Genomic DNA, 13,785 nt, shown 5'->3' on the forward strand with positions numbered 1-13,785 from the left:
AATTTGCAATCTTCCAGTTTAGCACAGTGCCTGGTCACAGGTGTTTAATAAATGCTTGTAAAAATGTTGAAAGACTAGGGGCAGCAAGGTGGTGCAGTGGATAAAGCGCCCGGCCCTGGATTCAAGAGGACCTGAGTTCAAATTCGACCTCAGACATTTGACACTTACTAGCTGTGACCCTGGGCAAGTCACTTAACCCCAGGTACCTTACCAAACCAAACCAAACCCCAAAACAAAACAACAACAACAAAAAATATTGAAAGACTTAAGAATCCTGATCGATGCAGTGACTGAAAATGCAGCATGTTACGGGCCTCGTGACAGAGAGGTGATGGACTCAAAGTACAATAGGAAACACATTTTTTGGACACGGCTAATGCGGGCATTTATTTTGCTTGACTATACATATATAAGGGTTTTGCTTTTTTTTTTTTTAATAGGAGGACGTCAGAGGGAGAGAAAAATAAACCTTCCTTAATTGAAGAAAAATTTTTAAGGAAATGAATTGTCCCCCGTGGATTGATGGAGGCTGGGTCAAGGCCCGGGGGCGGGGCCTCGGGGCGATAGACCAGTACCGGTCTGGGGGCGGGCCTTGGGCGCTGGCTCGCGACCAATCGGAGGCTCGTTCAAGCTCTTCCTTTGGAGCAGGGAGAGGAGGTAAAGGAGTCTGAGCCTGAGGAGCGCAGTCAGAGTCAGGTTCGGAGACAGCTGGACAGGATGGCGACTAGGACGGCGGTGGCTGCGGCCGCGGCGGCGGCGGTGTCGGTGGCAGCGGGGGATGGTCCGGGAGGGGACTCGCGGCTGGACCAGGCGGCCGCCCAGTGGCTTCGGTGGGACAAGGTGAGGGTCGGGATGAGGAAGGGCCGCAGTCTCCTCTCCCTCCTCCTTCCCTTCCTCTCCCCCCTCCTTCCCTTCCTCCCCGCTTCCTCCCTCCTCCTCTCCATCTCCATCTCTCCCCTCTCTCTCTCTCCTTTTTTTCCTCCCTTCCCCCTTCTTCCCCTCCCCCGCCCTTACCCTACTCTGTCTCTTCCTCCTCCACTTCTCCCCTTCCCCATCTCCTCCCTCCCTTTTTTCCTCTCCCTCCTCCCTCTCCTCTTCCTTTCCCGTGGCCTCCTCGAAAGAAACACCCCTTTTTCCATTTCCTCCTGCCTCCGCTCAGCTTTCCCCGCCCCCTGGGGTTCGGTGCGGACTCGGAGGGGAAGGATTGTAGGGAGAGATTTGGCAGCACACACCCCCACCCCCTACGGCTCTCCTGGGTGTATGTCTATATGTCCATTGACCCTGGGCAGTGACCTCTCCCGGAACTGAGCATCCGGGTCGCCTGGGGACACCCAGAGACTCCTCTGCCAGATGCTGCCTCCAGGGTGGCCGTAGGCCAGCCGTTTTTTCTTCCCTGGACCTCGGTTTCCCCAGCTGCGGCAAGAGGGGGCCGGGCTCCTTGGTCTCCAAGTTTAGTTGGCGAAGGAGGTTTCGTTCCACCTTAAACTGGCCAGCCGTGCATTTCTGTGGGCGCACGTGGACGCCCTTGTCCACCGATGGGCAGTCGAGGAAGTTGTGCGCCCGGTGAAAGCTTCCACCGAAGGAAGAGGAGCCAGCTCTGGGTTTCTCGGACCCAGGTCCTTGTATTAAAAAATAATAATTATTATTTCAATAGAAATGCTTTCTTTTGTAATACCATATATTTTATTCTATACAGTTAAAAGCATTCTGAGGGGCCCATCGTCTTCAGCAGACTATCAGGAGGGTTCATGACACAGAAATGTTAGGAACCCCGCAGACTCCAAATGCATACGCTTCAGTAGTTAAAAAACCCCATGATTTCATCGCCGTGTCCCTTCTACCACCCATGTAATCATAATCCTTAACTTGGTAGACGGCCTTCTACACATGAGTAGCTGGCTTTCAGTGATAAGCCACTGAACTCGACCATCTCGGTCCTCAGACAGTGCCCCAGCCAGCACTCGGGGATAGGGACTAGTCTTGTGGTTTTATTAGGGAAGGGAACTATGACCACAACTAATGAGAGGCAGGGCTCTGGAGTCTTAGAGTTTCTGAGGTCACTAAGGCGGTCCACCATGGGTATGTGCTTGAACTCGGGTCTTCCCGACTTCAGCACTGTGTCTCATCCAGGTCCGCACTAAATTTATGAAGTGCCTACTGTGTGAAAAGCATTGTACTCCAAGTCTTTCAGTGTCAGAAGAGGACTAGATAAAAAAATGTAACAGTCGTTACTATCCTCAGCCACCTCTGTTTTATTTAGGTGCTATCCTCACAACAACCCTATGAGTTAGGTAATACAAGTAGTTACCCTGTTTTGTAGATCAGGAAACTGAGGCTTGAGACAGGTTAAGTGACTTGTTCACAAGAAAATACAGGTGATAAATATAGGAGCCAGGTCTTTTGATTTAAATCCAGTGCTATTTGCAACATTGTATCTGTCTGTCTATCTCTATCTATCTATCAATCCACAGGCAATGGGGTTAAGTGACTTGCTCAGGGTCACACAGCTAGTGTCAAGTGTTTGAAGCCAGATTTGAACTCAGGTCCTCCTGAATCCAGGGTGGGTGCTTTATCCACTATGCCACCTAGCTGCCCCTTCTGCAATGTATTATGAATGGCACTTTGTGTTTGTAACAGATGATAGGTTATTGTAATTAAAAGGACAGCTAGGACAGCTAGGTGTCACAGTAGATAAAGCACTGGCCCTGGATTCAGGAGGACCTGAGTTCCAATCCAGCCTCAGACACTTGACCCTGGGCAAGTCACTTAACCCCCATTGCCCCGCAAAAACAAAACCAAAAAAAGGCCAGCTATTGCACAATATTAGTGATAGTCATGGTTTTCCAAATATTTTAGAAAATGAGTTGTCATATTAATTCTTCAAGTTTGTCTAAGTACCAGGATATTTCTCTTTTCAGTTAAATAGAATCATGTAAAGAGCTCCTTTTTGTTGTTATTGGAACCATATTTCACGTTATTGATAGTAAAACTGAACCTAACCGAGTTCTTCAGTCTTCAATTAATGGAGTTTTTATATTTATATTCCATAGGAGTCTTCTAATACCTGCTTATAAATGTACTGCCGAATAAGGCACAGTATAGATACAACATAATTTATCTTTTTCTTGATATCTAAGCGTCATCATTTTGAATATGTTGTTATTTACTTTTTTTTGTGGGGCAGTTGGGTTTAAGTGACTTGCCCAGGGTCACACAGCTAGTAAGTGTTAAGTGCCTGAGGCCGTATTTGAACTCAGGTCCCCCTGAATCCAGGGCTGGTGCTCTATCCACTACACCACCTAGCTGCCCCGATTTACTTTAAAAGAATATAATTTCAGCTTACATATTGATCACTTAAATCTTTTTCATGAAGTTTCCATATAGCTCTGTTAAAAAGCAACGCCCCTGGAACACCAGAAATAACTGCCACTGAATTCCAAAAACTGTATCTGTCACTAGTATTGATATCCTAGCCTGGACTATTGGGATGCCCGGGTTCTCCGTGAAGACTCCTGGTCCTGATGTGGACTTAGATACAATCTTAATTCAGTGGAAATTCTGCTGGAATATAAGAACTTTACAAGGAAACTAAAGCAAAAAAAAGTAGAATTACAACAAAATAAGGTATAGAAGATTGTCAAGTTTACAAAGGTGTAGAGATCTTCACTTAACTCTCTAAGCTTAGTAAGGAGAGCCTGCCCAGAGTCTCCCATACTCTTCTTTTTTTCTTAATTCAATTTTTTCTTTGTTCTTGCAGGACAATGAGGGTTAAGTGACTTGCCCAGGGTCACACAGCTAGTAAGTGTCAAGTGTCTGAGGTCGGATTTGAACTCAGGTCCTCCCGAATCCAGGGCCGATGCTCTATCCACTGAGCCACCTAACTGCCCCCAGTTCAATTTTAATTTTATTTTCAGTTCAGAATTCTTTTCGTCTTCCCCTTTTCCATTCATTGAGGAAACAGAAGACCCATACAAACATGCATGTATGAAAAACAAATCCCTCCCATTAGCCTTGTTTCCCCTTTCTCTCCACCCTCAAAAAAAAAGAAAGAAAGAAAGAAAAAGAAAAGAAAAGAAAATATGTTTATGGATTTTCATGTGGATCAGTTACTTTTTGGTGATTTGAAAGTTTAGATGTCTTGTTCTCCTAATCGCATGACTATTATGGCAATATGATTATGTTTTATAGAATCCTAAAACTTTAGAAATGGTGAAAAAAATGGTTGCTGATAATAATAGAGAAGAACTACAGAAATGTTTTGGTTCCCGAATGGCGTTTGGAACGGCTGGCCTTCGAGCTGCGATGGGGCCAGGGATTGCACAGATGAATGACTTAACCATTATTCAGACTACCCAGGTACTGATTTAAAAAAAAAAAGTCTTGATTTCTGTTAACAGTAGCCGCAATATATATTTTTTCATTTTGACAGAACTAATTTGCTCTAATTACGTGTGTATTTTCTAACCTCTTCTCTGTGTAGTGAATCACACTAATAACCAGTGACCCAAGTTTCAGATCTCTTTCTGCCTTTTAGAAAGGGGTTCTGAACCTTTGTTGTGTAATGGACGCCTTTGGCAGTCTAGTGAAACCTATAGATCTCATCTTAGAAGAATGTTTTTCAATATATAATATAAAACATGTAGCATTACAAAGGAAACCAATTATATATTTTTTGGTTTTTGTGTTGTTTTGTTTTGGGCGGGGCAATGAGGGTTAAGTGACTTGCCCAGGGTCACACAGCTAGTAAGTATCAAGTGTCTGAGGCTGGATTTGAACTCAGGTCCTCCTGAATCCAGGGCTGGTGCTTTATCCACTGCACTACCTAGCTGCCCCAGGAAACCAATTATATTGAAATAGTTATTAAAGTATTAAAAAAAGGTTCACAAACCTCTTCTTTAGATGAACAGTTTTATGGTTCTCTGTTTTCACAATAGTCAGATAAAGTATCTGAGCTTTTTCAGAAAGTTGTCAGAATAACCAAGAAATTGATTTGCTTACATTTCATTCTGAAATGGAAGTAGAAATACTGCTGTTTTAATGTGTTTTCATTTGTTTATTCTTTCCTCTGAAAGAATTAAAATTATTAAATTGATTCACCGTACCAAAAAACTTGAGATAGAAACTTTCACAAAAGTAGGAGTCATTTCAAGCCTTTTTAAGTTTCTGCTCAAATATAATTTGGTTTTCTATTCCAAACTTAAACACAAGTAAAAGTGGTAGGTAGTATTTCTATATACATAGAAGAACAGAGAGGATTATACATGAAACTGCAAGTCTTTACCATGTACAGAGTAGAGTAATACATTCACCATTTAACTTTCAAAACTGCTCTACTTGTCACAAATATCACTTTGATAGCAATGAAATAAAGATTAGCTAGATTGACTAATGATGGTTGTGTCTGGCTTACAAGGAGTCAGGTTTTATAATTCGTAACATGGGTACAGTAAAAGTAGATGCAGGGGCAGCTAGGTGGCGCAGTGGATAAAGCACCAGCCCTGGAGTCAGGAGTACCTGAGTTCAAATCTGGCCTCAGACACTTAACACTTACTAGCTGTGTGACCCTGGGCAAATCACTTAACCCCAATTGCCTCACTTAAAAAAAAAAAGTAGATGCACAATCTTCTGATGTATATGTTTCAGTGATGAGCAAAAATTTCTGAGTTTATCCCACTTTCAGAGCTAGCCTTTTGGTTACTGTGGGGACATAATTGGTTTACAACACCATACCAGACTGCTAAAAAGCTCCCCAAACCCATAGGGATATAAGTTTTTAAGGGGATAAAATCTCCAAAAGTCCCTTTCTAATCCATTGATACTGTGGAACTCTGTTCTCTTAGGCCAGGTTTACCTGTGGGTAATGTTATGGAGCTGGGATACCTCAGAAGTTTTCTGGGAGAAATCAAGGAACCTTCTTGAGAAGCTAAACCAAAGGACAGACACACCTAAAGAGATAAGCAGCACCTGATCTGAGAGATCAGAGCTGCCTCTCACCCAACTTTCCCCAGCAACCACCAGTGGGGGGCGGTCCTCCCCCAATAAGGGAACTTTCCACAGTCAGATGATCACCTCATCAGACCACCATCAGTCCTCTATAAAAGTATTTTCCTGTCTCCTGCTAAAGGAGATAGGTATCTCAGAGAACCATTTCTCTGTGCCATGCCTTCTCCCCATGAGAAGAAGTCCAAGGACTTCTCTCTTGGTTTCTTTTCCCTAGTGCCTAAATAAAATATTATTTTATTCTAATTGTATTTGTGTGCAAAAGGGTGTAATTAATTAATAAATTTTTTTTGGTGGCGCAATGGGGGTTAAGTGACTTGCCCAGGGTCACACAGCTAGTAAGTGTCAAGTGTCTGAGGCCGGATTTGAACTCAGGTACTCCTGAATCCAGGGCCGGTGCTTTATCCACTGCGCCACCTAGCTGCCCCCCTAATTTATTTTTTAAATGAATTAATTTAGAATTTTTCCCTACCTTACATGTAAAAACAAACTGTAACATAGATTTTTAAAACTCTGTGTTACAAATTCTCTTCCTCCCTCTCTATCTCCCCCTTAAGAATTCAAGCAATTCAATATAAGTTATACATGTGCATTGTGGTTTTTTTCAGGTTTGTTTGTTTTTTTCCTGATAAAAGTATTTCATTATTTTCCAGTTACATGTAGAGATAGTTTTCAACATTTGTTTATATAAGATTGCCAATTTCAAATTTTTCTCCCTCCCTCCCCTAGACAGCAAGTAATCTGATATAGGCTACATATATGTATACACACACACACATATAATAACATTAAACATATTTCTGCATTAGTCATGTTATAAGAGAAGAATCAGCAAAAAAGAAAAAACCTCAAGAAAGAAAAACAACAGCACCAAAAACAAAAGAAATAGTATGGTTCAATCAGCATCCATATTCCATAGTTCTTTTTTATTTTCCTGGATTTGGAGAGCCTTTTCCATAATGAGTCCTTTGGAATTTTCTTGTACTGTTGTATTGGTGAAAAGAATTTAATCTATCACAGTTGATCAACACATAATGTTGATGATACTGTGTATAATGTTCTTCTGGTTCTGCTCATCTCACTCGTCATCAGTTCATACATGTGCAGTTGTGCAAAACATAGTCAAAAATACTTTAGAAAAAGGAACTAACAACAAAATATACTTCTATCTGTATTCAGATAGAGAATATAATTCTTTAAAGAGGAATTCCTAAGAACCCCATCACCCCTGCCCAAACCCCCACCAGTTTTCCCTATAACAGGTAAGAATAATTCTGAGAGCATAGTAGAATGGACACAGAGCTGTTTATAGAGTTAGGAAAACCTAGGTTGTCTTTGATATATATTAGCTATGTGGCATGTCTAAACCAAGGCCCTTAACATCTTAGTATCTCAGGCAACCCTTTAAGATTAAATATAAGTTAAAGGTACATTGTGGATCTGCATTAGTAGAAAGTGAAACACCACAAGGTTTGTAGATTGATAAAAAAATCACAGAACAAAAAAGAAAAACAAAAAAACCCCTAAAACCTCCTTTGGTTAAACAGTTTACTAAGTCATGGCAATCCCAAGGGGTTCTGGACTGAAACTGATCCCCTCCCTCTTGTCTCTGCCCACATCCTGATGTTGTAGAATCAAATTACAATCAAGCCCTTGTAAAGAACTTGGTGACCACTTTACCCACCTTCCTTCCTGAGGAAATGAGTTTGTTAGCTATAGACTCCATAAAGTCTCCCTAGCCTAGACTTTGTTCTGAAGATATTTCAGAACTAAGAAGTGTTGGGGATTGCAGCTCATTGCCACAATGCAGGATCTTACTAGTTGCCATTACTATAATGGGTATCTGGGTGCTCTCCAGAAAAACAAATAAAATATGAGCCCCTAATATTTTCTGTATCCTCTTTGACATTTCAAATATGATCTTGAATATCAAGAAGAAAAAAAAAATGCCTGCCTAGATATGGCAAAGTGTCAATATCAAGTCAGCATAGCATTTAAAAGCCTTCCTTTATAACTTTTTTTTTGTTAAGTGACTTGCCCAGGGTCACACAGCTAGTAAGTGTTAAGTGTCTGAGGCCGGATTTGAACCCAGGTATTCCTGACTCCAGGGCTGATGCTCCATCCCCTTTATAACCTTTAAACTAAGATGTAAGGGCTCTTTTCTAAGATACCTTGGCTGTTCTTATTGTCAGTTTAATTCAAGCAATATGTAATTAGATGAAATTTATTATCCAGTTTTCTAGATTTTCTTTTATTGTAGCCAATCATTAAACTTACTCAATTCAGAGTTCATTTTTCCAATGGGCTTTTGCATTTCATTTACATTTCAGAAAAATGACAGTCACATAGGTATGATGTGTTCTGAAATTATTTTGTTATCAATGATTTCTTTTTTGCGGCGCTCTGATGTTTTTAAGAAGAAAGAGAAAAAATTAATCATTTTTGCCTGATGTGTTAAATGTTTAAAAGTTTAATTTGAAAGCTAATATAAGTTTAATTTTAATAAGGATTAATTTTGTATTTTTAGGGATTGTGCAGATATTTGGAAAAAACCTTCAGTGATCTAAAGAAAAGAGGTGTGGTGATTAGCTTTGATGCTCGAGCTCACTCATCCACTGGAGGTAGCAGCAAAAGGTATTTTGATTAATTTTTAGATTTTTTTTTGATGTTTTAATATGTTTTATGTTCTTCTTACTATCAATCCAGTACTTCAGTTATTTAGATACATTTCCCTAGTTTTCAGCTGGTTTTCAGCTTCCAATATAGTTGGAATTTTCTCTTTGGAAATTTTGTAAATTCTACTTTTTAGCTTGGATGGAAGAAATAGAATTTAAGAAAATTAATAAGAACTTAATAAAATTCCTAATTGTGTAAATTTTCAGTGACAACCATGTTCCTTTTTTTTTCTTTTTCCTTTCTTTTTATCTTCCTTCTACAAGACTCTGTTCTTTCAACTAATTGTTAGCTCGAATCCTCATATAGTATAGGACATAACAACCCCAACACCCATGACATTCTCATACAGAGTTTTCTTTTATACTGTTATAAATCAGAGCCTTCTATTCCTTTCCCAGCACTTTCCCTTGATTGAGAAATTAGGTTTTCTGACTGGGTATTAACATGAGCATTTTACACTGTAAGAAAGTAATAGCTAAGATCATCAAAAACATTTGCAAATTTTAAACTGTGTAAACAATGCAAGGCATTGTGAAAAGAGAAATGCATAGATCTAGTTCTCTATTAGTAACTTCTAATTTAAAGACAGTGTGAGAGGCAGTGGCTGGAGCTCAGGCCTCAGAATCAGGATCATTTGGGTTTGTAATCCCCTCTCTGCCATATACTGGCTGTGTAGCTTAACTCTATTATCCCAAGCAGTTCTTTTCAGACCATTGCATTGATAGGGAGGGAGCTTCCTCAACAGGGTTTTTTTTGGGTGGGGGAGGGGGGGGCGGAGCAGGGCAATGAGGGTGAAGTGACTTGCCCAGAGTCACACAGTAAGTGTCAAGTGTCTGAGGTCAGATTTGAACTTCAGGTCCTCCTGAATCCAAGGCCGGTGCTTTATCCACTGAACCACCTTGGAGCTTCCTCAACAGGGAGCTGATCGCAAAGGCACTGTGAAATCATTGGCATAGACCAAAAAAAAAAAAAGCAAACAATGATGTAGACTTGTGTATAGCATTTAGGGAGAATAGAAACACTAAACTGGCATATGTTCTAAACTTTTGCACCATATATTTTTATTTTAGAGAGGCAGTTGGGGTTAAGTGACTTGCCTAAGGTCACACAGCTAGTAAGTGTTAGGTGTCTGAGGTCAAATTTGAACTCAGGTCCTCCTGACTCCAGGGCTGGTGCTCTATCCACTGCGCCACCTAGCTGCCCCTGCACCATATTTTTTAATAAGTGAGACCATCTGGGGCTCTGCATAGACTGTTCCCCATATCTAGAGTGCATGCTCTTCTCCCTTTTATTGTTTGTTTGTTTGTTTTTTGCGGGGCAGTGAGGGTTAAGTGATTTGCCCAGGGTCACATAGCTAGTAAGTGTCAAGTGTCTGATCCAGATTTGAACTCAGATCCTCCTGAATCCAGGGCTGGTGCTTTATCGACTGTGCCACCTAGCTGCCCCCTCTTCTCCCTTTTAACTCTTGGAACCCTGAGCTTCTTTCAAAATTTAACTTAGGTACCAATTCCTGTGGAAAGTCTTTCTTTGTTCCCCTAGTTAAAGCTCTCTCTTCAAATTATTTTCTATTTGTTTTCTTGGTTACATGTATCCCCCAGTAGAATGTAAGTTCTCTGAGAGTGGAGCTGATTTTTCATTTTTGACTGTATTATGCCTTCCACACAGTGGATACCTAGTAAAGTTTTATTGAATTGAATTGAATATTTAGATCAAGGGGGATGGGATCTGCCCAGGTGGTTCTGAATAGTTTCCATCTCTAATGAAAGAAGTTCTCCTTAATGAAAGCATACTTTTTTTTTTCTCGGCATTTTTAAATATCCAGAGAATACTATTCTGCACTTGTGAAGAATATATCGAATCAAGGGGCAACTAGGTGGCACAGTGGATAGAGCACTGGCCCTGGATTCAGGAGGTACTGAGTTCAAATCCAGCCTCAGACACTTAACACTTACTAGCTATGTGACCCTGGGCAAGTCACTTAATCCCAGTTGCCTCACCAAAAAGAAAGAAAGAAAGAAAGAAAGAGAAAAAAAGAAAGAAAGAAAAAAGAATATATTGAATCACATTTGTGTGTATGCTTATGGTTTACTTGGATGAGTTCAGTGTTTCCTTTGCCAAGAAGCCCCATAGCTGTCCAAAGATGCTTTTAGATACACAATATCATGACGTTAAAATATATGAATGTTATCTATTGAAGTATGGGTTTAAATCACACCCAGTTTATGTTTATTCTTCATTTTGGTTCTCTACCAATACCTCTGTCTTCCAGACATCTTTTCCCATTTTAACACTATATAGTGCTCTTTTAATGAATCATTTTAACTCTCTGATAAATGTAATGTAAAGTGTGGGTCATAATCTAATTCTTTTTATGTAGATCATTTATTCACCTACAGTCAAACCGATCTTGTAAGTCTTTTTTTTTTTTTTTTTGGTGAGGCAATTGGGGTTAAGTGACTTGCCCAGGGTCACATAGCTAGTAAGTGTTAAGTGTCTGAGGCTGGATTTGAACTCAGGTCCTCCTGACTTCACAGCCAGTGCTCTATCCATTGTGCCACCTAGCTGCCCTGATCTTGTAAGTCTTAAAGAATTTATTAGAAATCAGCAGTGTGCCCAGTGTTGTGTTAAATATTGTAGGAAAAACAAAAATATTCAAGACTAGGTCCTTATTCTCAAGGAGTTTGCCATGTAAATGAAGATAATCTCCCCTCCCTCCCCCCAAGATCACTTCCTTCCCTGGGCTATTAAACTTTTTATTAGATTTCAACCTATTCTTTTTTTTTTTTTTTTTGGTGAGACAATTGGGGTTAAGTGACTTGCCCAGGGTCACACAGCTAGTGTTAAGTGTCTGAGGCTGAATTCAAACTCAGGTCCTCCTGAATCCAGGGCCAGTGCTTTATCCACTGCGCCACCTAGCTGCCCCAGCTGTTAAACTTTTTAAAAATATCTACACCTAGGCCTTCTATTTTCATACACTTGCCCCAACTCTATAATTTGTTTTCTATTCTCTCATCACTCAATGCTGCTCCTTCTAATGTCACCATAATCATCTACTTACCACACTGGATGACAATTTTTAGTTCTTTTTTTTTTATTCCTTATCTTTGCTTATCAAATACTCTACAGTATTTGACAATATTGTCCACTCAATTGCTACTGGATAGTTTCTTTTCCTTTGGCTTCAGAGGGGCCATTCTTGCTCTAACTGCTAATTTTCTGCTTTGCTGGTATTTATCCTCTTCTTAATCCCATAAGGCGAGTGTGTCTCACTCTATTCGTCTGTCCTTAAATGTCTTTTCTGCTATCTCTCATTTGCTCTCCTAAACTCTTCTGTTTTGCTTTTAAAGTCCTACCCAAACTACCCTCACCTCTGTGCCTTTGCCCTGCTTGTCCCTCATGTCTGGAAAACAGTCTTCCTCTCACCTCCATTTCCTAGATAACTTCTCTTCCTTTAAGATGCAGCTCAGGCACCATCATTTCATTCTTTGGACTTACATCCCCAGCACCTGATTTAGTGCCTGGCACATAGTAGACATTTAATAAATAGTTATTGATTGGTTGATTCCATACCATTACATTATGGATAATTTAAAAAGGTTCACTATTCCAAATAATAGCTTGAAGTCTATGATCTTATGAAAATTCAGTACCTAGAAACAGTTTAGGACTGTGTGAAATACTTGACTTACATATCAGAAGTAGTGTTCACTCTTAGCATGCAGTCCCAAATGTCACAGACAATGGAGCTTCTATCTACTGTGATTCCAGATGCACCACAGCATAAAGTTCACCGAATTGTTTATTAGACCTGGATTCTAGTCTCATCAACAACCAGCTCTGTGACCTTGGCTGAGTCACTACCTCTCTAGGACTCATTTTTGTTATCTGTAGAACAAGAGAGCTGGACTAAATGATCTGTAAGGTCCCTTTCAGCTCTGTGTTGCTCACTCTACTAGGTATAAAAAGGATTACATGTGTTTTTTTCTTTCTTGCTTTTTTCAGTGAATAAAACAATTTGGGGTTGATAATAATATATAATGATAGTGTGTGTGTATGTGTCTCCAAGGTTTCTGATATCTTTATAAACAAAAAAAAAATCCTAATTTTCTTATATAATTCTGTATTTCCAGGTTTGCACAGCTAGCTGCAACAGCTTTTATCAGTCAGGGAATTCCTGTGTATCTCTTTTCTAATATAACACCAACTCCCTTTGTGGTAAGTACCTATGCCACCCCATCCTACCCCTTTTGTAAAAAATTCCTGTCACAAAAAGGAGAAAAGATTAGATAGAGCTTATAGAAAAAACAAGAAAGGATTTCTTGCATTTTATTGGATGGTACATTATAGTAAGTAGTTGTGTATTAAATCATTTCGCCTATCCAATTTGACTTCTGCATATTCTTGAACCATTATAAGTAATTTGCTTAATATTTTTAAAAAGGAGTAATGCTGTGTTCTTTCTGCTTGCATTCTTCTTGAGTAGTTAAATTTATTTTAAAAATTGTTTGGGGGGGGCAATTAGGTGGCACAAGTGAATAAAGCACTGGCTCTGGATTCAGGTGGACCTGAGTTCAAATTTGGCCTCGGACACTTGACACTTACTGTCTGTGTGACCTTGGGCAAGTCACTTTACCCTCACTGCCACACAAAAACAAACAAACATATAAATAAATAAATAAATAAGTTGGTTTTGGTGTTACTCTATACACACTTAAGAGATTTCTACATTGAAAAGTATTTTCATCTAATATCCACATTTTCCTCTCTGGAAATTTTCCAACTGTATAATTATCAATGATTCACCATTCATTTACTAACTAGGTGGGCTATTATTTATGACTGAAATGTATTCAAACTATCTTATTATTTAACCTAATTGTTATTTCATTTTTGCTAATGGGGGATGTCTCATTTTAAGAAATAAAGAAAACTACATTTGGTATGATTTAGTAGAACATTCATTAAGTCCTTTAAATGAGTATATGTTAAGAAAAGCTGCGGTGGAGACTGCTATTGCTCACTAGTTGACAGACCTTTGAGAATGTAGATTTTTTATGTTAATATGTTTTTAAGACTTATAATGACAGCATGATTTACATACTGCTACTT

The 13,785-nt window shown here is 39.7% G+C and overlaps 1 protein-coding gene across 1 annotated transcript in view; it reads left to right on the forward strand.

The window, feature by feature from the left end:
• The first annotated feature begins 655 nt into the window (after positions 1–655).
• PGM2 (phosphoglucomutase 2) overlaps positions 656–13,785 on the forward strand; it is a 36,652-nt gene continuing 23,522 nt past the window's right edge. The window contains exons 1-4 of the mRNA XM_043973443.1: positions 656–840; positions 4,189–4,356; positions 8,528–8,634; positions 12,807–12,891. Coding sequence (XP_043829378.1) covers positions 718–840; positions 4,189–4,356; positions 8,528–8,634; positions 12,807–12,891 — 483 coding nt within the window. The 5' untranslated portion in view covers positions 656–717. The remainder of the gene's footprint in view (positions 841–4,188; positions 4,357–8,527; positions 8,635–12,806; positions 12,892–13,785) is intronic.

Source organism: Dromiciops gliroides, chromosome 6 (genome assembly GCF_019393635.1).
Source record: "Dromiciops gliroides isolate mDroGli1 chromosome 6, mDroGli1.pri, whole genome shotgun sequence".
In the NCBI taxonomy this organism is placed as follows: Eukaryota; Metazoa; Chordata; class Mammalia; order Microbiotheria; family Microbiotheriidae; genus Dromiciops; species Dromiciops gliroides.